The sequence below is a fragment of the Pectinophora gossypiella genome, chromosome 12 (assembly GCF_024362695.1).
Source record: "Pectinophora gossypiella chromosome 12, ilPecGoss1.1, whole genome shotgun sequence".
In the NCBI taxonomy this organism is placed as follows: Eukaryota; Metazoa; Arthropoda; class Insecta; order Lepidoptera; family Gelechiidae; genus Pectinophora; species Pectinophora gossypiella.
The window spans coordinates 5,115,431-5,142,026 of record NC_065415.1 but is presented as its reverse complement, the minus strand read 5'-3'; the positions used below and the strand labels follow the sequence as shown (position 1 = coordinate 5,142,026).

Here is a 26,596-nt window from a genome sequence, read left to right as displayed (position 1 = left end):
TGAGCCATGTCAGGGGCATTTGGCGGCTCAATAATGGGTTGATTAGGTTGCTGAATAAGACGTGCCTGGATACATTCAATCGATTTTCGATACATTTCTATGCGCGCTTTCGCCAAACAATATAATTTAATTAATTAATTATTCTATATATAAGAAATCCATAGTTTATCGACTTACGCATTTTTATGGTCAAAAATAGCTGTAAACCAAAATATAGCCGGCATCTAAATGAGACTATTTTCTCAGTCCAAATATCGAATATGGTTAGCTACGGTAATTGCACGCGATGATGTGACTCACGCGCAGTGGTGGTCAACTATCTTTATTTAATTTTCTTTAATTTTATAATTGCTCTTTTTATATAGGAATATTTTAATAATAAATCGAAAAAAAAAATCTTTAGTGTTTGTTGATGAGTGAAAAAGGATAATAATTACACATTTACTATAATATGATTACCGGAGTAAAAGTCGATACATTAATTCTCATAACGAATTATTCAAAACATATTACGTCAGGCGGGATTGTGGTTCAACAAAAATCTATTTAACAGGTACATAATATAGGTATCATAAAAAAATATTACTATTAAATATTTGACTTTCATTTATTTACAATGTTTATACAGTCTATATAAATAAAGCACGAACTTTATTTTTCTATATATAGAAAAATAAAGCACGAGACTATTATAAAAATCGGAAATCTGCAACTGAAAATCGATTGACAACACCTGAAGAAAGGCACGCGGGGACTTCCTGTCATAGTTTGAGAGGACTGTGAACCTCGCAACTAAAACGTCACAACTCCATTTACATTGTCGTCGCTTAGGCTCTTTCGATCTCAAGGTCACCGAGGTTGTGTAAACGGAACGTGTGTGACCTTACGAGACGAAAAGATAATTGTTCACGATCACTTGTCGCCAATCCAGACTGTTTGATTTAATATATCCTTTCATTTGTAATGTCAAACTGTTTTGAGGGCATTAGCATCAGCTAGTCTTAAGTCGCTGTTGGATTGTTTCTAAATGATTTAGAATGTGAGATCCTGTGATACATACACACGTAAACTCACGCCTAATATCTCTAACAGCGTGGGCAGAGCCACAAGTTTTGGTTTACTTTCTGGTGGTACAGAAAACTAATGGCTTTTACTGACATGAAATAAGTATGAACAATGTTAGATTGTAATTTAATTTCCTTATAAGAATAATAATATAAGTAATCTTCTTCTATCGTATGCGTTGTGAGGTGGAGTACCGACCTCATCAACCCTAGTGTCAGGGTCACTACTGAGCCGCCAAGCCCTGACATGGCTCATGTAACAACTACTTACTTACATCAGTAAGTAGTAACCGGGACCAACGGTTTAAGGTGCCTACCGAAGCACGGATTATTTTACTTTTGGACAATCAGGTGATCAGCCTGTAATGTCCTAACCAAACTAAACACCACAAAGTATTTTTTGTGATATTTCCCCACCGGGAATCGAACCCGGGACCTCCGAATCGTGAGCTCAACGCTCAACCACTGGACCACGGAGGTCGTTAATAATATAATAAAAGCTTACGACTATATTTCCAAATGGGGTAGTCAGAGGCATAAGCCATTGCATGTTGAACTGCCTCGTATTCCATCGAGCTTATTAGACCAACTTAGGTGGTTGGAGTGGTCGATAGCCAACTGCGCTTCGATGGGAGATTACAAATTGTATTTAAGATTTTGTTTATTTAACGAAGTAATTATAGGGAAAATAATTGAGTACACATAAGCTTCCACGTTAAATATTCCCGACGACCCGATTACTCTAGCCATAGAGGCGGCCAATCAGCTAGCGACACCAAACGCTTCAGAACCCTGATACCGACCCCGCCGGCGTGGTCGACGATTTCCCTAATATCAATGTGGGTCAATACCCACTAGGGTCAATTAATTCTTTCAAATATTCTTCCTAACCTACCTAACCTAACCTAACCTAACCCAACTGGACACCCTCAAGCCTGTTGTCTTAATTATTGTACCGGGTGAGAGCCCTCAGCGTTCCCCATTTGTCCGGCCAAGTAGTTAATGCCATCCGCGGCAAATTTACAATAAGTCACGTCAAAATAAAAACACGTTAAATACCATGGTACAAACAAACGAACATCAAAAACTAATCAAAAACTAATCCAAATTAATTATGTATTCGCAGTTCTCAAAAGAAAACTCAAAATTATTCTATTTATGTTTTACTTTACACGAGGTAAAAATACGACAAAAAAGTCGCCAGCAGAAATAAAGTGGTAATAACACAACATTTATACATTGTTTTAAGTTTACGCGGTTGGGAGTCTCATATCCCTGGTTTAAACGCGGTAAGAACCCGTTATTATGAGTTTTAATTAACAAAACATTTTACGTAACTCGAAGTTTGTTTTAGGGCTCGCAAACGTAGGTTTGCTCAAACAAGGTCTGTTTGCTCGGTCATGGTAGGCGTGTGGTTTTGTCCAGGTCAAGAGTGTGATCCTGTCTTAAAAGGATCGATCTGATACAGGGACTTCCAAGTATAAGCTAGGACAAGTGGTCTATTTCTAGTACTTCTTTCGAGGAAGTGGTTAGTGACTGTGTTACGTTTTGTATATAATATTTATTCAGATTGGGTTGTCTTATTAATTCAAACGCAGATTACTTCGATATACGCTGTATTTTCCAAAATAACAAATTAAACAGTGAAAACTTGCGCGTGAGAAATATCGGAAGAAGAGAGAGAGATAGAAAGCAAGATGGCAATATATGACAGTGACAATTACGTTTAGAAATTTAATTACTATACTAAACACTATGCAAGCAGCATATACATATGCGTACATAAGCAAAATAATGGCCCCGATTCCTGCAGACACCTCTTAATTTTATTATAAGTTATACCCGTCATTTTCTTATCCGCCGAAAAGGAAAGGGACAGATGATTGTCAACAAGTTAATTTTAAAACGAATGAATAACCCGGGCGACTAAAATAGGCATCTCGCTGGTATGTAATCCGTTTGACGTGTGCTGTCTACTTAACCCTGTCGGGTTATTGGCCGATGTAAAATTTTTAGACGGTTGTTTTAGATTACTGCTTAAAATTGACGTGTGATGTATAAATTTTATGCCTGTCGATTACCTGTCCCTTTCTTTTTCAGCGGATAAGAAAATGACAGGTATGACTTAAAATAAAATTAGATGGCGTCTGCAGGAATTAGCACCATTATGTAGCTAACAATCACTGTAACCAGTGAAAAAGTGGGTTCACAAAAAAATAAAAAAATACATATATAAGTGCAGTGACGTACACGCATCAGCTTATGCTCCTAGTGTACTTAATAAATAATAATATAGGTAAAAAACAAAAATAATAATAATCACTGTGGTCCTGTGGTACACCGGATTGCTTCTCAAACACGGAGCTCCGGTTTGAACCCCGGTACCGGACTTGCACCAATGAGTTATTAATTTATATTAAGTGCAGTTTTCACTATCACAGTTGGCTCGACTATTGAGGCCGCAATACAGCTCACCAATTACGTTGATTTAACGGAAATCTCGGTGATGTGTGGGTACTTAGTTCATCTTGCGTTCACCTAAATTAAGATATACGCGTGGGCTTATGTCATGTAGAGAAAAGTTTTATTGATGAATCAATTTGTTTAGGCAAAGTTATGGTGAATGGATTAAATACTTGTGTAGGTAAATTGTGCATTACACCGGAGGAGAATAAAATTATACCTTTGTTTTACCCTAAACCAGACTGCAAGGCGAGGTAACCTTCATCATAAAGTAATTATTTAGATCAACGATTATGTAAACCAATAAAATAGCTAATAGAAAGCATACATGTATGATAAAGTTGTACCATGTACGGACAGACAGAAGGAAATAGCTGACTGTATAAAAGGACTTTTACAAATATCAATAAAATCTCAGGATTCTTCTTCTTCTTTGCGAGTCGATGGCGATCGATATTAAATTTTTGCTGACCAGTAATGACTCAGGATTCATTGGGTGCATTATTCAACAGTAACACTTGGGGTATTTCAAGATAAAATCTTTTATCACGGTTGTTGTTGTTAGCTAATTAATAATCTCAGGCGATGGAGTATGCTATCTTCTTCAATCGTGTGGGTTATGAGTGGATTACCAACCTCATCGACCTTGGTGTCAGGGTTATTATTGAGCCGCCAAAAGCCCCTGACATGACTTCTAACAACTACGTACTTACATCAGTAAGTAGTAACCGCGACCAACGGCTTAACTTGCCTTCCTGGATAATTTTACTTTTGGACAATCGGGTGATCAGCCTGTAATATCGTAACCAAACTAGGGATCACAAAGTTATTTGCCCTACCGGGATTCATTCCATTGGAGTGTGCTATATTACTCTCTGAGTGGTGTTTAGAAACCAGTGCTCCGTTGAAAACGTATTCTATTTTTATTTCTTGATGATTAGTAAGGTCAAGTGCTACAATTATATTCAGTCTTGATCTGATGGTCATGACAGATTTCCACTAAGTCAAGAAGCTTAAACGGGAGTTCTTATAAGTCTTTTTTTCAAGGGAGCGATGACTAAGTGTTTAATGGGAATCAAATCATTCTCAATCTTATAGTAGGTAGATAGGAAACAAAAAGAAAAAAATTGAAGTAGTCTTCGTAAATTTGTCTGTACTTATGTGGACAAATGGGGAGCGCTTAAGGCTTTTACCTGGTAATCTTGAATTTAACAGGCACAAAAACGGTAAAAAATAATATAAATTACAATACTTACTTACTTAACATACCATCATATAGAATTCAGTGTATGAATTTCATCTCCATCACATAAGAGTCGGAGCGTGTTAACGAAATATTTCATGCAATTGTAACTCGCAAAAGCAAATGAACCAAGTTATTCTGTTGTAAGGTTTTTTTAGATCCTGTGTAACCATTTGTTCTTGTAGACCTGTAAATTTGAAACACATATTATTTACATTTACAAACGAGAATGACCTACCGCATTGTTTTAAAGACATTTTTCATGACTTGCGCGAATTTCTTTGGACATATTATGGCTTGTAAAACTATGTTAACGGACTGAATACTAGCTCAATCATTTCCACCAATCTACAGTGGAGTAACGTGGTGACTGGTGGACTTTGCTCTATACCTACCTTATTTTATTGATTGAGGGGAGGCTTTTGCCCAGCAGCGGGATGTACACAGGCTGTTTATGTTTATGCTTGGGGACAAAGTTTTCACTCATGCATGCATATTGGTGGAGGTAAACTCTGACCCTAGACATTTTAGAAAGTAAGACGAGCAAACTCATTGTAAGTCTTAATTTAATAGTTCAACCACACCACGGACACTCCATACAAAACACCTCGTTTTACGCTGATACTACACATTGACATTATCGTACACGCGCATCTGTGTATGTGACGTCTGATGCTCATACGATGGAAGACTAAAGTAAGACCGAGGGGGAGTGAGGTAAACCTAGCTCAGTCGCTGGTGGGGAGCGGAGAGTTGCCGTTCTATGCCTAGTATTATTTGAGTTTAACCAATAAATAGTATGCCTGCCCTCTCAATGAACCCTAAAGGCACAAAATACTTACTCGTTTAACGATCTGTCGGCGTGTCACAATGGCGTTTAGGTCGTATGGGTGCGCTTGCGCTCTTTATCTCGCTCACGTTCCCTTGTTTTATTTATTAGAAAGATTTATATTTATATATTATTTACCACGGGGCACACACACGATGTGTCACGAATCTGGAACGAAAAAACGGGGTTATGTTAATGTGCAAGCGCACGTGACGGGCGGTTTAGGGTTGCGCTCCTAAAGGGGGTTCAAAAACCCTTGTTTCGTCCTATGTCTTATAAAAGAAATGGGTGAATATCAAAATGTCAAGTTTGGTGGCGAAATTATTTTTTCGTAATAAATTGGAAAAAGGAGAGTTCTAGCTACGAGGTAACTTGTTCCTTATTGTTGTTTTTTCATGTCGGAACCCAATTTTTCACGAAAAAATAATATGAAAGTTCGCCACCGAACTTGACACATTTTGATATTCACCCAAATATGAAATATTATGTCATATATGTAAAAAATGTATCATCAATATGTATTCCCACCTATACACCACTCTGGTTGGTAAAGGCCTTCCTTCAATCAAACGGAGGGGAAGTAGTTTGGAAATAAAAAGCTAGGGATTAAATGCTACGTAGGTACCTAAAAATATATTTAAGAACAAAATTACAATACACAGGGATATATTACAATAATGTTTGAAGAAAAGCGTTTCGATTACCATCGAGTACCTAATTACCTATCATTTTAAATTAAAAACAACAAGAATATTCTTTATCGATCAATAATTTAATAGTAAAATGGTATCACACAGGAACCCTATCAATTCATTTCAGATACACACTTAGCTGTTGTATTTGTAAGGTTCGTTAAAATTGAGTGATAATCGCTCTTTACTTCCCGAATCAAACTGTTTTTAATACTACTTTGTTGCATTTTTATAACAAGGATATAGTATGGTATAAAATATATGACGTATTAAAGGCGGATAAAACTATGGGCCACATCGAAGCAATTCATCTAAAGCAATATTGCAATTTGACATTTGCGCAAATGAAAGTAAGTGCGCAATTCAAACAAGTGTCAAATAGCAATAATGCTTTTTAAGATGAATAAGGAATTGCTTCGATGCGGCCTTTTTAACCATTCTGGTTTCAGTTTGTCTTTTTCCCGGTCTGCTGGCAGATTTCTATTAGAAATAAGCTGAAGCGTTTGTTTGTATTGTGTGTAAGCGACCTATCTTTTTATGCTTTAATTCTGTGTACAATAAACTATTAAATAAATAAAAAGAATTAATTGCTATTCGCATTGACTTAGAATTCTTTCGCGTTGTCGCTATTCGTTTATAATTCTTCATCAATAATTGACAGTCTTTTATATAACACGTTAGGTTAAACAGCAAGGTAATAAATGTCAATTACGTAGCTATTGTCAAGCACAGTATTATCAAATATTTAAAAAATATATTATATCAGTCTAAATACTGTAGTGTAAATACTTACCTCAACGACGACGTAGGTACTCGTAGGTAGTAGCGGTAAGCGCACTCAAACGCACAGTTGTCACCAAAAATACACATTCCACCAAATTATCACAACCTTTGACGGTTTGATTCCCGCTGGCAACCACCTAGGAGGCTTGTGACACATTATTACATTCTACCCGCTAAAATATTAAACAAATATCGCGGCAACCATTTTGTAAAGTTCAGATCAGTAGCGCTACTTTTATTATGTTAAGCTAAACCCGTGAAAGGCTAAAGAATAAGTTTAAGGCTTAAAAAAGGGTTCGTTTTGAATAATATTTCTCGTAGCCTTCGATAAGTGTTGATTTCTAGGGTTCCACTTGTTTCAATGATTGCTGATTTTGTTAAGAAATCAATATTATTATTGACCAGTCTGTTCATAATGTTACATTTAAGTAATTACAATTTTACAGTTCTTTAGTAAGAATACCCATTTTTATATGACGTTAAGCCCGATATGACAGAAAAAAAACCGGTAAGTAATAAAAATGTTTTTTTAAATATCGTGGAACGCATAACCTTAAATCGTTATACTAGTCGTAGTATAGTATTACGATTTATAATGATAATATTATTTACTTAAGTATTACTTACTTTTAGGAGGATTAGTGATTTATTGCTGAATCACAATAAATGTAGCCAATAGAATCGGCTAATATCTGGAGGATTAAGTTGTTATGCAGTATTTAAGTAAGTAATATAAGTACATAATCTTAAAACAAGCAATATCCATCCCTATGGTCGGAACCCTTCGTCTACAGGCTAGCAACGCACTTGATATTTTTTTTCTTTATTTTCCTGCGGCCATCCTCTCGCTCTAATTTGTCAGGGTGACCAAGTCACCAATGCAAATAGCGTTTCGTGAATATCTTATGTCAAGAGATGAAATTGTTTCCGAACGAACCATGGGAACGGGTGATGAGGGAATGTCGCTTATCTTTTTGTGGTGGCAATGATTATTTGTATATTTGTTCTACCTACGTCGCATCGAACGTTTGACGCGGACAATGGTCCGGTCTTCATACTTTTACACCGTAAGTATTGTTATATTGTGGCTTACAATAATGAAATGTTGCCAGTTGGTTTATTGTGTAGATATATGTATGTGTTATGTGTATTGATGTTTAAATAAACGTGAAATAGTCCATAATTTTATTTGAATCAATCATATTGTCAGTAAAATTTGTATTCAATTTTTAAATAAATTCTTCATTTCGACAATAATATCGAGATTATGCCTCTCAATTTTTTTTTTATATTATATGATACAAGGTACGATTACTTGTTCTGTTGGTCCATTAGTACTTATAAAAACGGAAATATTATTCTTTATATCAGAAGTTTAGTAATTTTGTTAGAAAAATTAAGCCATCAGTCGCTGTGTCAGTACAAAAATGATCTAACAATACATCTAATAGTTTTGCATAGTACCTATTGGGCTTTTTTTAGTAAATTTTTAGTATCACTATACGGTTCATCATTATCCATCTTGGGACTATGTATCAAAAGTGGCTGCAAATAATCCTCTGATTATTTATGGCTCTGCCCACCCCTTCGGGGAAAATGGGCGTAAGTTTATGTATGTGTGTATGTTTCTAGTATCAGGGTTAAATTATTTCTCTTTTTATCATGTTAGTATATGTAAACTTAATCTTTATTTTTGTCATTTCTGTGTAGGATGCGCAACAAAAACAAAGTCGGTTGTAATGCAATAATAATTTAATTTATTAAACATAGAGATTATGTTTCCTGCAGTTATAAATACTATTTGAACTATACAAATAATGATTAAGTCATAAATACACTGGCTCTGTATTTTACAATAATATAATTAACAGCTCTATTAAAGCTAGACATACTTCATTGGATTTCTGTAACAGTAATATAAATAGTTAACAAAGAGAGTAATACTAATGAAAGTAGGAATAATAATGTACAATTAAAATAAATTGCAGCCTCAACCGCACATTGGCCGTGACCAATCTATCGTCAGTACTAATATTGATCAGCAACTGTAAATTTGGCACCATTGGGATCCTCTCTGAACATGTATTGACTGTCTATAATCTTAATAAAAAGATCTATAACACTGACAAAGATGGAACAGGATAGAGAAAAACCCAAAGATATTAAATTTAAAGTCGCAGACCAATTAACACAATCATTTAACTCCTGGGTCTGAAGTATAAAATACTAACTCAATAATTTACTAACAACAATCATATCATTCAAATCTGTTGGAATTAAGTCTAGTACTAAAATCTAAAATTAAATACAATTATACCCAGTTTGTAAAGCCGATGAACCTTGCAAATTTTGATGATCTTTCAACTTAAGTAGTAATCTCATAAAAATGACCTTTATAAGTGAACGTGCTACAAACACAGGCCTATTTAGAAGATGATATTTAGTGGAATAACCACTTTAATAATATAATACTTGAAAATTATAATTGTACTGAAATACACATCAAGGTTTGCATAGTTGCAATAATATTTTCCTTTAATCGCCCAACTAGAAGGAAACCAAATTAAAGTAATCGAGAAATAAATAAGTTAAGACCTTGACTAGGATTATCGGAAAATTTAGAATGTTACGCTGCCAGCATACAATAAATAAATTCGTTAATATTTACAAAAATACAAAAGGAACTAATTCATTCTAGACCAAATGGCAATGTAATGGCAAAGACATTTTCTATATTAATTCTCTAATCAACAGCCAAAACAATTTTCTAGACTTTCACAGTGGGCTAACTGAGGAGCAATTAACTAGCCAGTGGAAATTCGCGTTTTATAAATAAAAACAACAACCAATCATTCAATAGCTCAAATAAGAACTACTTTAAGGTGACTGTGGGAATATCAGGGCCAGGCCGTCATTTCCCTACATAATCAAGTCTAAGTTCACACGATTGTGTAAAATCATGATCCAATTTTCTAAATAAGAGCATAACTACTCCTCAACATAAATAATAAAATTATCGTCATCCCCACACCCAACCAAATATTTTCTTACATATTCGAAGTTTCCTTGAAAATCAACAGCCCTTTTTTAGATGTCCACCCATTTCTATTAAGAGTTATTTATTATAAACCCTTATTTCTTGACAATATGAGACTATGGGCATCGAGTGCTCTTACCACTTCATGTAAGCAGGAAACAAGTAATAAATAATGTTTCCAAGTGCTTTAAAAATCGATTTGCAACTTTATAAGGAGCAAGATTCTCATGGGAGCTGCGAATCAGCCACTTTTGGTGAACATTAAAAATAAGATTAAGGGTATTCGGGAATGACACTACATAACACAACCACAGAGTTTCTTGTAAGCGTCTTTAGTTCTTCTCGTAGATGTCGGTTTTGCTCATCATTCTGAACAGCTCTTCGACGTATTCTAATAAGTTGATAGTGTCTCGGTAGATGAGGAAAGCATCCCTTACCGCCTCCCTCTCTTCCGTGTATTTGGGTATCTCCTTGTTGTAAAGAGGCAACATTCTCTGGTTACGTGCCCTTGTTACTTCCTGTAAAGATGAAACACAAATAATTAGACCAAGTTCTACGCATTTGCATCAGTTTCTATTGTACAGTTTCTATTGTTTTAAACTGATAATGATAATTTTATGAAGTAACGAAAAAAAAAACAGACATTGATACCGCAAATCTATAAAATGTAATTATTTGGTCGTATTTTTTGTTTTCTTTTTATTAAAGTTTTTGAAAAAGTGGAAAAACGAAGAATTTAATGGTGTAAATACTTACACTAACATAGCAGAGAACCAGGCGTACATCCTTGCTTGCCATAGTGAGGTTATTACGAAGATCGTCAGGCATCCATTTCTTGTCAGGTTCGCTGACTGCTTGCAGAGCAGCACCAACCATCTTCAATGCCTTGCTGATCACCGGCAGGAGGTTGTCTACTTTTGTTGGATCCTCCTGTTGGCAAAGAATTTCCAATATCAGGTTAAGTTTCTTTAGATTCCATTGGAATCTCCTTGATTTAAATCAACATCAGATACAACTATGTCAAACTTGAACAAAGAAAAAATTATTGCTGTTGTACTAAACTCCAACAGCCCAAGTCGCAAAGTCCAAAAACAGGAAGATCACAGTCACAAGACATACATTATCATCCAAATTGTCGATTACATTGATTGTAACGTTTGCGAAACGATTGTGTTCTCACGTAAGCGATAGTCGGACAACAATAAGTGCCACCGACGAAGGCGATTCTTCGAAATTGATTCAAAAACACATACGGATGCACGTTTTTGGCATCAGCGAATTCGGCGCCCTTCGATTATAGTGCTCAGAGGAAGCGACAATCTGGCAACGGTCATATTGTGATTCAATGGGAAACGCCGCTTTAAGATCACTTCAAATAATCATTAGATTGTAGATGTAGCATTAAATGGATTATTGATAGTTAGCTGCCTTGAAAGGAGTTATAGTGTAATATCGATGGGTTTAAAAGATAATTATTCAATATGTGTACATACCACCAGTTTCTTCAATTCCTCCTCTTCCATTGGTTTCCCTAACGTCTTGTTGTCAGGAAACGCAGGTTTCTCTAACCACGAGTCGTTGTAGGACCGTAACCACAGAGTGCCGCTCCATATATCTAACATATCCTCGAATTTACTGTAAGAGTGCAATTCTGCCTGTAACAAAAGTAAAAGGGAATTTAGTAATCACAAAATGTATGAATACCTAAGGATCGGTCTTAGTACCGATACAATTTGATTTGTTACATAAATAAAATAAAGACTCTTCTATATTTGTATATATCAAATTCGTTAAAATTTTATACCAATGCTGTTTTTGTTATGATTATATATCAATTGGAAATGCAGAGTACAGAACTGTCATTCCCAGCCAATATTTTACGTATATATGTATATATACTTATGAATATTCGCAGTGGTAAACAGATACGTGACTCATATAAACCCGTTGGCTTCTTTGAATGATGGAAATAGATTTACTAGTTAATACAATGCCTTGATTGACTTTCATGGAAAAGAAGATTGAACGGAAGATGGGATTGTGGTAGTAATAGGAGTTTCCTTTGCAGCTTGTATATAAAGAGATGGGGATCATTCTCTGTCTTAGTAAGACGTCTGTACTGTTGTTTTGTAAGTGCAGTTCCAGGAGCAACCCTATATTTTTTCAGGTATGTTCGCTATAAATTTAATCTCTGATAGAGCTGTTAATAATTTGTTAGAGACCATGAGCAGTTGGATTAAACTGCTGTGTATATTTGTTCAAGATTAGATTTGAACGTATATGAATTTTCCAATTTCCTGGTCACATTAAAATAAAAGGCGCAAATGGGCTCAAAAACACCTACACATTCGTGCTACCTAGTCGCAAATTGTTCTTCGAAATGGCGTACGTTGCATCCACGTGCATTATTAAACTGAACGTTATAGAACTGTGATCTCATAAAGAATATCCCTAGTTGCATCTCAAAATAAACTGGTGGTTTGTTACCAGCGCAATCTTTCTATCTGTTCGAGCTGTCAATTAGATAAATACGAGGGTTCTGAGTGCGTATTTGTGATTCGCCTTAATTTCGTATTTATTTAGCTCCGGGATCAGAAGTCAACGCATAGATAAGGGCAAAGTAAAATCAGGAAATTGGAGGGACGCACATTAGCTCGTTGTGTTCGGCGTTAATAAATATTTTAGTACTCAAGGTTGCGCGAAAGATGAGATTGAAACAGGAGGTCCGACCGCCGCTGACGACATCACGTAACAAAACCGTTTCGGCAATAAAATTTGACACTAAGTCTAGAGCATACGTGACAGCGGGTGAATAAACAAAAACTACTCCTAATTTACACGCACAGGGTTCAAAAACCTTTAGCACGTGCGGACTACCGGTGGCAGATGTAACGATGCGATTGAAATTAACTGTCCCTATTGAACACGACGATTGTTGCACAAATATTGTTACATGACAATACTGCTAATTAAAAGTGTACTAAAGGTGGCAAACCCTCGAAAATACGTAAACGTATTGTAATGTTATCTCGGTGTGGAAACGTTTGAGGATTTGTAAAGTATTGCTAATAATTTTGGGAATTAATTGCCTCGATTGAAATCAATCGGTTGTAACAATCAGGGCCTGCTGATAAAGTGTTTGATATAAACAATATTATAATATTGTGATTCGATATCATAAAGTTTAGGTATGTTATTTAAAGTGTAAGTATTTAGAAAAGTGCTTGGTGGTAGAAATGGAATGTGCTTGGTAGTTAGTGGCCTACTAAAGCCACAGGTGTTCGTCCGGTATCACACCATATCCGAAACACTACCTACACCCACACAACTACACTTTATTCCAAGTACATGAATCGTTATGCAATTACTTCACGTACCTTGTATAAACAATATACAAGTATACTGAATCGCCCGAGAACTTTTTTAAACTCTTCAATGATAATATGAACATAAATAGCTGGGTAAATAATGTTTGGAATATCCACAAATAAAAACAATGATTAGGAAAACCTCGTAATAAAAATAAATTACCAAAGCGTCAAGAAAATAATGTCAGGTAGGTACATATTCTAAATGTAAGTCACTTTTTAGTTTAGATACGTTCTCACGTATAAATAAATTTTATTGTATAAATGGAAAGTAATAAAACTTTACAAGTATTAGACTGGAGCAATAAATATTGGCGACACTCAATGGAAGGTGTTTCATTTGAATTCCAGCGGGCACTAGGTGCAGAATCGATTACGTTTGCATTCGGAAGGTCTGTGGGTGGGCCGACACTGAGAAATTCGACGACTTAGCATCCGAATGCCTAGCTCGACCCATCGGAAGCTTATCAAATAAACATGCACCCACACAGACACGGCATTACACGCATATCTATAGCACACGAGCGCGAGGGCGTCGCAGACAGCCTGTCGCCTCGTGTGAACAACGCTATCGCGGCAAGTACGTATATATGTACATATCGTATGTAATATAAGTAATTCAATGTTTATGTATCGAGTGAGGCCATGGCGAGATAAACGCTACTGATGCATAGCGCGAAATCATGCCGCAGCACGACACACTGCCTTATCAGGTTACGTCGCGAAATTGTACAGGTAAAAGTTAGTAAATATGCACGGAACTTTTTTGACAAGTACTAAAGGAATGCTGGTGACAAAATGTATGATAACATGACACCGGTAGTCAAAAACCTTCGTATGAGACATTCACACGGTGGCACTCACACAGTACCGGTAGGGTTCGTTGAATTTGTTATAGCGTTCTTAGCACGACATGACCAGTTATTATTTTATACGTAATGGCCTGGCGAGAGATGTGGCCGCCCGAATTCTGATATTGTCTTTTATTAACGTCGTCTCGGCGGCTTCCACATTTAACTCTATTATCATTATTTGTCATCTGTAAGGAGCATGACTAATACAGACTCTTAAGTAAATATTTAAACGTTTAGCCGAATTAAAATCATGACTCGAAACAAAGAAGACGTAAACGACCTTGGGTATCTTAACAATGACGGGACATTGGCTCTAAATATCGATCTAAATCGCAATAAATATGATACATTAGTAACGAATGACCGACATTAAGGGGAGAGACAGAAAAAAAATCGACGGTCAGGTGCGTCGCGCAATACTAATGCGCAATCAGTATTCGATGCGTACACGCACCGTCCTGTAGTTCGTTCCGGCTACTGTGAGTCGATAATGTTTTACGACGGGGAGGCAGAGGCGATCGAACAGGACGTCGCCGTCGTTACGACCGACGAGCCTATTACAAATGCCACCATACCTCATACGCAAACACCACTACCAATGCTTCAACCCAAACCCATCCCCCTCCGCGACAGCGCTTACATTGACGATGCAGTTCATGAGAAACTTTCTCAAGTATTAACTTAAGTTGAAATGGACAGTGTACAAACTTAATGTATCGCTGTTGTACAGGATGGTGGTAGAGAGTCATCCATAAATGATGCGAGGCGCGACAGCGACATCGCATTATTGCTCGTTGATCAACCCACCTTACTTCCGATTCGGAAATATTATATTCCTAGGATTGGAATGAATAGAATCGTCATGTGAATGATAGGATTAACATGTCAACGATTGTTTCTTATGAAATTAAAATTATTGACACGTATCTGAATGTAGGTTGTGGTGGTTCAGCTGTCACATTAATGCAGAACTTCCGAATTTTAAAATTCTCCATATGAATTTCAATACTGCTTGCTACTCAAACCTTTTATAAGTGTACGTGGTATGGGTTAATTTTTTTGTATTCGACTGACTAAACATTTTCTCACAGAGTTTCCAAGTGTTTCGATATTCTGGCGAGACAGCGCAAAATTATAATTAAAAGGGAGGAAGCGCGTCCGGACAGCCGAGGAGCGGCGCCCGCGCCGATGCAATCTCTACCACGCAAGCAACGCGGTGAGAAAACGTCGCTAACCTGCGCACGATGCAAGTTGTAAGTCAATTTGCCAAATTTTTGGAACTGCAAAATTGTACCTTTACAAAGTTACTTTTTGCTTTAGTCGTAAGTTGATGGTTGAATTTGTGCAAACTTACTGTTTTGAATCAAAACGCAACGAATATACTTATCGTCATCACGCCTCGGCATTTACAAAAATGTATTTTTCTGAGTTGCTCGTACAGCCGACGGTACTACTTCCATTCATAAATCGATAAAATCATTTAACACTGGGCCCTGAAGGCATGCGTTGACGTGCAAGTTTTATTGGTATTGGTGAGTCGCAAGCTTCGTCCGTTCATTTAAACGACGCGGCGGGCATACAGATGTGATTTGCTTCGCGATTGTCTCGACTCACTCAATGAAAGTGTTGAGGACTTACTCGCGCTTACACTGTGTATTATATCATCGACTTTACATGTTACTATTCCTATAACAACATTAGATTCTACATATTTATTATAATCGAAGTGTTTTTTTGTATCGTTCTGTTTTGTTTAACCTTAGCCTTTATCTGTAGTATTGTAAGTTTAAGCTGCAAAGGATTTAAAGATTGATTGTCAAACTGAAGTCGGTCAAAATAGAATTCTGCGTTGGAAAATGAGAAAATTACAAATAGTACTTACAATGTCATCTTTGTACCCCATCATTCTATTTATTGTATCTCTAGACTGTATCGCCACATCTTCGGCTAGTTGCGACTTGTATTTTAATTGAGAATTAATCTGGAAAGAAATAAAATTGTTAGATACACGGCTAATATTTGTCTGTAATTCTTATAAGTAAAAATATACAGCCTTTCTCGTTGCGGAAATAGTTTTTAAAGCATGAAAGAAATTCTTCTTAATGGTTCTCCCAACTCCCAATCGTTGTAAGAAGGTCAGAATACTACGATACGGTAAGCGGATGTCTCCTGTCGTTAGAAATATTATTGATTATCACATTCTTTTCTTACGTTGGTTCACCAACTAAACAGGCTACTTAATTAAGAATGACTCATTTGGACCAATGTAATTCGGAAAAATATAAAAGCCATTTTTATGTACAGATAGAGTACTTACATGTGACTTATTGAAGTCGCAAGGGTTGGACCACGTCTCGTTCTCCTGTTCCGTTTGTCGCTTGTCCATTCTGCGCGTCCGATGCGGTGCCGCCGACGACGGTGTGAGCCCTCCGACGAGCAGCAGCAAGCACACTGCTGCGCAGACGTTGACGTATCCTGAGGAGCAAATTGGACATGTTTAGCAATTTACTTCGTTTCTAGAGCCTTACGATTAAATTAAAAAGTTTTAAGCTGAAGAGGACGATCTAAGCTGGAAATATTTTGCAATATTCGTATTGATAAGCATGTGTCTACACAGAGATTCGCCGTGAAGTGACGAGGTTTCGTATAACGTCCCGCTGACCGGCCCGCAACGCTTGCGATACCAAGTATCAACTCTGCTTTCGTCGTGTTGATATGTATTCTAAGGTCTTTGATTAACAGATTTAGTTATGATTCTTAAACTCTCAAGATTGTCTATGTTACTACATAGAAGCGTATTTTATTTTTTTAATTATTCCCCGGTTACATCTCATCAATGAAACGTTGTGGCGTTCCGTATGCGGCACGCGCGACGTTATCGATTATGGTAATCGTTGGACATCCGATGAATAAATACTGCGCTTGCACAGAGGTGGACAGCCTTTGCTAATTGTGCGGTGAACTCGCGTGAATCGGTAATGCGGTATTAACGGTGGTCGGTTATAGGGACGTCTTCTTGTAGGGTGAATGATACGGTTGTCGACGTGATCGTATTTTCAGAAGGCACACTTTTGTGGTGGAATAGATGGTCGATACCCCCTCTGGTTGATTGAGCGGAGACCCGGAGACCCATGCCTAGCAATGGGACGTATAAAGACTACAGTCCCACTACTCCACACTACTGTCTGTAGACTGTATTTATGTATTTAATGGCATATATTCATGTAATATATGAGAAAGTCTGCAATATTTAATGGTTATAAAACTTTTTTTTTAAGTTTAATATACAAAATAAATATCTTACTGAATATCAAAACGTCACGTCGTACTTTCAGCTCCATTGCGCAATAATTCATTAAAATAAGAAATTAAACTTTCGAAAGTCTTTCAAAAATTTAAAAACTTTTGTGTTCTTTTAATAAGAACAAAATTACCAATTGTTACCTATTAGGTACTAATATAATAAAAAATAACTTAAAAACAGAAGTTAAGAAGTAAAAAATATCGATACAAAATATTTCAAAAAGCAAAAAACTTGAAAATACTAGCTACGCTAATATTGGATCAATGAAATCGATAGACTGAATAAAATTCCTGTTCATTCATAGCTTTTATACTGTTATCCCATAAAATAGGTATTAATGTTATCACCCCATAATATTAAAAAGGATAATGGTGCTACTACCGGGTCAAAGAATATTTTTTACAAAGTATTCCGTACTATTTATTTAAAAAATAATAACTCAGACCTTTGCACTTTCTTCACTCTTTTTCCATTTTCTATCCCTTTTTAATTTAAACGTTTTTATAAAAATGTACACATAATACATAGGGGTAATAGAATAAAAAATGCCCTGTAGTAGTTTTTTTTTTACTAAATATTATCACATTCAGTAAGGATTCACGAGGCTGTTACATCTAGTATAATTGGAAGTTAAATTTAAATATTTATTTGATGTTTGAGAAATTATGTGTTCACGTGGTGCTCAAGCTAGAGTCGTTTGAAGGATTTTGTCGTTTACGCACGGAATTCTAAAATTACAAACTTAATTGGCATTGCAGTTAATGGTTATGTTATCAAACGTCCAGTTTTTCTGCGTCAACGTATCCGCGTTATTTTAAACTAATTAATTAACAATAGGATTTACGGGAATAACGCACATGGAAATAGTATATTGATTAAAAAGGGTGTAATTATTAATTGTATTGTTTATAACATTCGAATGACTGCTAAGGTTTTTCTGCGGGAATTTGTGTTCTTTTGTGAACTATTCTTATTACTGTTTTTTTTTTTTAATTTATAGCGTAAAGTCTGCGTTGACTCTGCTAGACATTTACACATACAATATTGAGGAGCTATTAAAACCTTGAGTATCAAAAACAGACACCTGTTTTTTTCAAATAATTGACGTAAAATGCTATGTTTTAAATAACTACCCAAGCCTTTGAAGGGGGTACTAACATCTATTGTAACCAACTGTTAAAATATTATTATATTTGTGTTACTCACTCTAAGTTAATTTTTTTCACTGTTTTGACTCAATGTGTGAATCACTGCCTCTAGTATTATGTCTGAACTCGTGACTAACGCGACAATCTTGTAAGATGTTTCGCTGTTCGAAGGAGAATTTAATTAACTTTACTAATAATATAAATAAAAGAGAACTTGACACATCCTGTGTCAACACTATCAACCATTGAACCACGACCTATCTCAATAATTTTACCGTTAACTAAGCCATTATGACAGCCATTGGCCATATTTCTGTAGAAAACTAAATATTATGGATAAACTATAATTGTATACGTACTTACATTCGAAGTCTCTGTAAGAACAAAGTGTAAAGTTATTAATAACCAGGTGCGAGTAACATTGCTTTTATCGTTGAGTAATTATTCACGAGTTTGTTAAAAACCTATTTCTAGCTATTGAAATTTTGTCACATTACATTCTAAGCTCCTTGACAAACAAACGTGGGAAAAGAATAACCTCAAATCCATCAATACGCTCACATAATTAGCAGAAACGTGTGTGCAGTGCTTTTTTTTTATCTCGTTAGCGCGGAGGCAGCGCGCGCCCGGGGCGGGCGGCCGAATTAAAGCAGATTGTAGTTAGAGGGCAATCGCCGCTTATTATTTAACTAGCCCTCTGAACTGATCCCGATATCACGCCCCCTCGTTAGGACAGGCGCCATCTTACATCTCGCACGAAAATGCATTTGCATAAACGATATTGATCAGTGCAACGGACGGGCAGATTAGGTGAATTGGGGAGTCGATATATTTTTATAATATTCGAAATGTATCGTATTCTGGTGTTTTCACGTTTGAATTTTACATTAAAAATTAAAGGTAAAATACGCATATTGATATTAGGGAAAGAAATCCCGATCTCCCGAGATCTCGTCTAACTTTTCGGGATTAATCCCGAAGTATAATATGACGAGATCTCATTTATAGATTGACGGGATTGGGCGAATCTCCTTGAGTTATACTTTTTGTTTTGGTTATGCTGATTTCCAAAGAAAACTTAATTATTTAGTTATATTGAGAATAAAGGTTTTTATTTACATTAAAAAAATGTTTTGTTTTAATTAACCTCACTATTAACAAGTAATTTTCAACGTTTTCAGCCATCCTAACTTTACATTTTTTTATGAACTAGATCGCGAAAATTTCGGAATCCCGCGGGACCTCGAATTTGCGATCTCGAGTCGGGATTACATTTCCTAATTGATATCCTATCAAACAGATAGAGTAAAATACGAAAAGGTTTTCCCTAATTGATATATAATTTCACGCGAGTCATTACCAAGAAAACGTATAGACTTTCAAAGAAACATGGCTAGTTGCACAATCGGCGTTTAATTGATACAATAATAATGTTGTTAGCAGACAAAGCTAACCGCATACTGGCAATAACGATCATGTCAAAAGGAGACCCGACAACATGCGTTAAACACACCATCACACAGCTATAACATTTTATTAGTACTCCGGTCAAAAGCGGCCGCAGACTTGAGTTCAACCAAAAAAACATAACAGGTCAGATCGTAAAAGACATAGAGTCAACGTGGGACAGATATTTTTACGAGAAATGTTGAGATTTTTATCTAATTGATGTCGTATTATAACAGCCACGCTCCGTCGTCTCGAGAATGCGTTATTAGACGCCGCGGTACTTGGGTGGGAAATAGGATTTTCTCTCAATGAAAAGCTCGCTCGTTAGGTCAGTGGACCACATATTTACGTGTCAATTGATTAAGTTTTAAAACCTATTGATTTAAATGTTCATTAAACATATAACTACAATGTTAAATGAAATTCTAATGAATTGAAATTCTGAACACAGACACCAATTTGTCGAGTTATTTATTAATTGAAAAATAGAATGCACTTAATTAAATTCAAACTCGATTATTTGTAACACAATAATGAGAAGTCTCAATCGAATTCCTTAGCCCATTGAAGAACTGACCGGGCGACCATAAAAAACCGTAGATACCTACACGTAGGTAATACACAGGTTATAAGGGGGCATAAAAAAGTAGGGTCCGCGTCGGAGGTCGGCCCCGACTACCCGAGAAACAAAGAATTCGTTTATTTTTTAACAGCTCGCCCGTACACAAAAGGAGGCATCGCGGCATGAAAAACGACCCAAACGAGGGGACCTTGTTAACCTTTTTAAAAGAAATCGCGCGCCGGCTAACTAGAATTTCGGCTCGAAAACCGAGAAAAGTCGCGCCGCGCGCCCTCGCCGGATATCGTCGCAGGCGCCCGCGCAATCATTATGTAAATTCCGAACATCGACGTCAGAAATCTGAGCGACCATTATCTCGTTACAAAATGATCTCCACCAAATTATCGATGCGTTTTTGCATCCGAGTCGCGCCGCGTCGTAGGCCGCAGCGCTAGGTCATTAACGGTATCGATACTCATCCGCGTGACATAAAATAGAAAAAGCGTCATGTTTAGCCATGATAGAGGTTTAATTTGAGTCGGTTCATCATTTTGTTAGTAGCGGCTAACAACCGATGCGCTCGTAAAATTTGACTGCACATAATAAGGGCGATTATCGCGCGGGGACGCGCGTGGCGGCGAGCTCACACGCCGAGCGGTGATACACTCTTCATTAACTGAAAATCGCTCTAAATGGTAATAGCTCTGCGACGGAGATCGATCGACCTCGTCCGCTTTTGAATTAATGAAACAAGCGAAAATTTAATAAGGTCTCAATCGACGTTTACATGTTTCCCGTAATAACTTTTTAAGTCGAAATTATATGAAATGTATATTTATGTAATTGAGTCCGGCAATTTTCAGGCTTCATTATCTTTTTTGCGTAACTTTCCTTCATTAAAGCTGTTAGCAGCGGAGTCGTGTAAATAAGTACTTGCATTACGTCTAAGCTCGGTTCGACATGTCTCAGTAAATGGGTGACGGCTAAATACTGCAATTATGAGAGGTCTCACTGAAATAGCTGTTTATAATTGTGGTGTGGATCGTCGGGTGCACTTACTTGAGGAGCGCTTTTATGTGAAAATGTTGCTAATGAAGGAGAGGACGGCGGTCTAATGACGCGGACATACTTCGTGAAACTGACCGGCGCGGTGTGCGTGCGCCCTTACCGCCGCCTGCGCCTCTATACTTATATGACATTGCTATTATGCTAATAATTTAGAACAAACTAGTCAGGCTGTGCCTGCATCCTCCCGTACATAGGTACTAACATTACATAGGTATTTACCTCTCATTACGTACTTCGCGACACTACGTCCTTCCACATGAATATTTATATATTGACCGCTATGTCCAACTTGACAACAATTTATGTGAAGTGATTGATATTTGTTATGTGTATTATTGAGATAATTTCCTTTGAACAACAAACGGATATCTAGTGTTGCTATTATCTTAATTTTAGACATGTGCTGAACTAAAGATAAATATAACAATACAGTATGTATCTGTTAACCGCAACCCCAACATTGTATTACTTATTTGTTTCATTTTTTATTTGTCATGAAAAAGGGAAACCCGATTACTCACTTATATTTTTATAAACAATTTGCAGATCTTTTACCCGCACTAAACAATACATCATCCCTATTAGGACAAGTTTAGCAAAACATTATACTTCCCATGGGAAGGGAAAACCCTAAACTACTCTATCCTCAAAATAGCCGACAGAAATAAACACTCATAGTAGAACAATGACTTTACACAATTTGTACCGTATATCTCGATAATACGGTTCACACATACTCAAAATGACGAATCGCGTCGGTGTAAGCTTACTTCCGGGAAAATCATGGCAAACGTTTCAATGACTCGTTTTCCCTGTTTTGGCGGCAAATGCACGATTTATAATTGTTATTTAATTGTCTAGATAACATGCGGTTAGACTACCAAAACCGCGGAATAAGGATTATTAATTTGTGTTCTAAATACACTGTCACATCTGACGCAAGTCACACATAATTTAAGTAAGAGTTTAGAAATAAGAAAAATAAATTTTGCATTTTGTCCATTTTACTTATTGACAAATTATTGTACATTATTCTGTTCGATAAACTTTATATCATAAAAATTACGCAGATAATTATGCCGCGTCTTGTCATTTAAATAAATGAATTTTCATAGATATAAATAAAATGTATTTAAAAATGCGAGTTCAGTATCATAGTTCTTTCTTCCTTGTTTAACTAATAATTAAAATCATATTATTTAAAATGATAACAATGAAATATAATTAAAATTATAATTATTACAAGTTCAGATTATGTCACAGAAGCCAATGGCCGTGCCACAGTCACATTGTCGCATAATTATTATATTTCCTAAACATTGTAAAATCATCTGTGTTTTATCTCTACTACGGATTAGATGCTGTTCAATTTGAAATGAACTAATTATAATTCTGATAACTTAATAATTATATTATAAATCATTTTGGTTTTAAATAAATAATTTTATTAATTTTATTTTATTTTATGAGAAAGCAAATTTCTTTTCAGACGTGTAATCTGCAAATGTCGATTGATTTTGTGGATCTGACGATTTTTTTACGTTTTCGTAATTGATTTAATGCGCAAGTAACATACTTTACATACTTTATCATTATAATCCATGTTAGGACTTTAATGACCAAGTATGGCTGCAAGTTTTCTTCAAAACTTTTAGCTCTACCTATTCGTCCTGGTAGGGATAATAAGTTTATCTAATTAGGTAATAAATATATTGAAACTTAATATTGAACATTTTAAATTAAGAATCGGAAAAAAAGAAACTAGAATATAATTGATGACGATATAATAATACATAATAATGACTATTATGACACGCTGTATAATAAGCGATACAATTTATCTAGAAGTTATCTCCGGCCGACATTGACATTGAAATCTTGCAACTGTTGCAATTAATAATAGAAAGTTACTGAACTACATAATATTCATATACTGTTTAAGGGGAACACTAAGTGAGATTGCTAGTACAGGGTAATGTTTATAGAAATGATATAAAATGTATATATAATCGATATAATAAGCAACATAGTATATTCCAAGTTTTTATTCTGACGCTTAGGTAAATATATATAAATATACCTTTTCCGAAGTGTCAGAAGAAAAACTTGGAATAGTCTATGCTGCTTATCATATAGATTATAACATTATATAATCGATTAACAGATTATGACCTGTCTCATATCATTTCATAAATTAAATTGAATGGAAATTGTCATTTGCACCTCAGTTTGGTAAGGTTATCACTATGCATATTTATCTTACGGTGTAATATTGGTTGCATAGTTGACTTCATATTTGTGAATCTACCTAAGTCTAGGTCTAAAGTTTTATATATGTATACTTCCTGACGCGCATGTTTGAAGATACATAATAAAGGAAGAAAATGTTTGTTTGTTAGATACTAATCATTATCTATCCCACGTGTACTGTGGCGCTTAGGTAAGTGCATAACTTAAGTAAGTTTCTACTTAGGTATATGTTATCAAATACTCCGAGTTAGTATAATTATTTTTAATTTACCATCAAGATCAAATTGTACTATCTGCGCGGGTGGTCACTTGTATATTGTAAGTATACTTACTATCAGAAAAAAAAATCATATTAAATATAATGAACACGATTAATGTGCAATATCATTTAATGAACAGGCGACCACGCACGACATCTAGACGATTTGAAAAATTCGATCTTGTTAACAATATGTCCTTGTCATAATTACGTATTATTTTACACACTAATTATATTTAATCGATACGGCCATTTGTCAAAATTATGCATTCAGAGCGTACGGTGGGCGCAAAAACATAATTGGCTTGACTAACTGTTGAGCGTTCGATTATTTTTTTATCGAACTACACTTAAATCATTTCTTCCCTTAAATAGAGTCGCGATAGTACTAATTACGAAAGAGCGTCCTCTGAGCCATGGACATAACTGTACGGCTTTTAAAGGATAGAAACATTTAGTCAGTAATGTCATACCGGTAACAGTAAGCTGGTTTAATTACACTTTAAGCCCTAGTTAGTGAGTCCTGATCTCCGTGTTTCGCATTGTAGACTCCGAGCCTAGTTTTTGCTCGTAATAAAATTGTAAGCTCGATTACGGAGAGATCTTTAACTTTGATACTGGCCGGAATAAAAAGTTTCAACAATGCTTCTAAGTTTGAATTTGAATAAAATGGGCCTGAAGACTGAAGAAATGTACATAAAAAGTCGGTATTGTTTACGTAAAGAAAATTCTGTAAGAAAAAAACGTGGAATTTTATGAAAGATCGTTTTTATGATTTAAATTATTTCAATAGATTTCTGTGTCGTCAAGTTGATATGAATTTCACATTGTATAAACATTATAAATCCCAGACAGATCAGCATCTATGTAGGTAGGACCGGATATACAGTTTATATTAATAGTGCCACCCAAGCACTTAGTAGTCTAATCGTTATGATAAGAAATTCTTAATGACATTTTACGGTTCAGGGGTTCTTTCTCAGTCTTTTGGTTAGCAAACGAATTAAACTAACGTTACTTTCAATTAACTTGCTTATAAGTATTAACCAATACTAAAACTAAGAATGGAAAACTAATAAATAACTTTTATGAACGAGTTTTACTTAACCACCTGTTGCTTCGTTATTAAATTATTATCTTTTCAAGAAAATAAGTAAGAATTATTTTCTTTTAAAATTACTTAATAATTTAAAAAAGTAAATGAAAATGCTTACTACTTTTCGCCTCTCTCGTCCTGTAGGGTCGACATGTTCCCACTAAATCACTATCACAGTCACTATATTGGCTAACTTTTGTGGTCCTACTACATTGTTCACATCTCGCCACCCTCTGCAACACCCTCGACCAACTCTTCACGGGGTGAACAGTATGTTGACAAATACTTGAACTTTCCATCTTGAGTCTTACTATCACAGTGCCGTATCTCAACCTCGCGAAAGTAGGGATGCTAATATGTTCCATAGTAGCTGCCATGGCATCCCCAAAAACGATGTCGCGCGGTCGTGTCGAGTGTCCGACTAAATGACTCGGTGGCTAGCGCGAAGATAAAGCTTGGTGCACACGTGTTTGGAGATAGTGGGGACAACGCGGCGAATCGCCAGAGTCGTTGCGACGAGCCCGCGCCGGCCGGCCAATCAACTCGCGGCGAGGCGGGCCCGACCCGCCCAGGTACGAGCGACCTCTATGTAGGGGTCCGGTAGATAGGGGTTGGAAATCCGGTTGCTAAATTTTCGGTTTCGATTTAAAAGCGCAAAACAGTTTCCAGTGAAAACTGCGCCCGGGTCAGTGTCCCCGGAGCATCCGGTTGTAATACTTAGACGATGACCGTCAGAAATCTTCTCAGTTTATTTTTAGAATGCATTCCTCAATTAAACCCTACCTCAACTGACTAGTTTCAGTCTACTACGATAAGAATATAGGTCATTGACTTTAAAAAATATGCAAATTTTATTGCCGAACTTTATTATTACGTAACTGTTAAGGCATTAAATATAACAAAAGAGTGAAAAAAAAAGAATGCTATAAATATTCCATAAAATCCTCCAAGGGAGTAGAAGCGTCTCAATGACGGTGCACTATGACTCTATGACTCATGCCCATGCGCACGTCATACCAATTCTCTACGAGCCACATAGGTACCATTTCCTATATTTTTCCAGTCCTTACCGGATCCTATTCATCGATGACTTAGTCAATAATTTGGATAGTGGGAATTGTCAAAGAACG

At 36.1% G+C, this 26,596-nt stretch overlaps 1 protein-coding gene across 3 annotated transcripts in view; it reads right to left on the bottom strand.

Moving 5' to 3' along the window:
* Positions 1–8,808: 8,808 nt before the first annotated feature.
* The window catches only part of LOC126371498 (uncharacterized), a 75,358-nt gene continuing 57,570 nt past the window's right edge, over positions 8,809–26,596 (bottom strand). For 2 of the 3 annotated variants that reach the window (XM_050016811.1, XM_050016812.1), the window contains exons 3-7: positions 16,651–16,808; positions 16,216–16,314; positions 11,605–11,766; positions 10,868–11,041; positions 8,809–10,629 (exon numbers count right to left, since the gene is read on the bottom strand). In XM_050016811.1, coding sequence (XP_049872768.1) covers positions 10,444–10,629; positions 10,868–11,041; positions 11,605–11,766; positions 16,216–16,314; positions 16,651–16,719 — 690 coding nt within the window. In that variant the 5' untranslated portion in view covers positions 16,720–16,808 and the 3' untranslated portion in view covers positions 8,809–10,443. Of the gene's footprint in view, positions 10,630–10,867; positions 11,042–11,604; positions 11,767–16,215; positions 16,315–16,650; positions 16,809–25,584; positions 25,875–26,596 lie in introns of those variants that run through there. The other variant, XM_050016810.1, reaches the window with a different exon arrangement.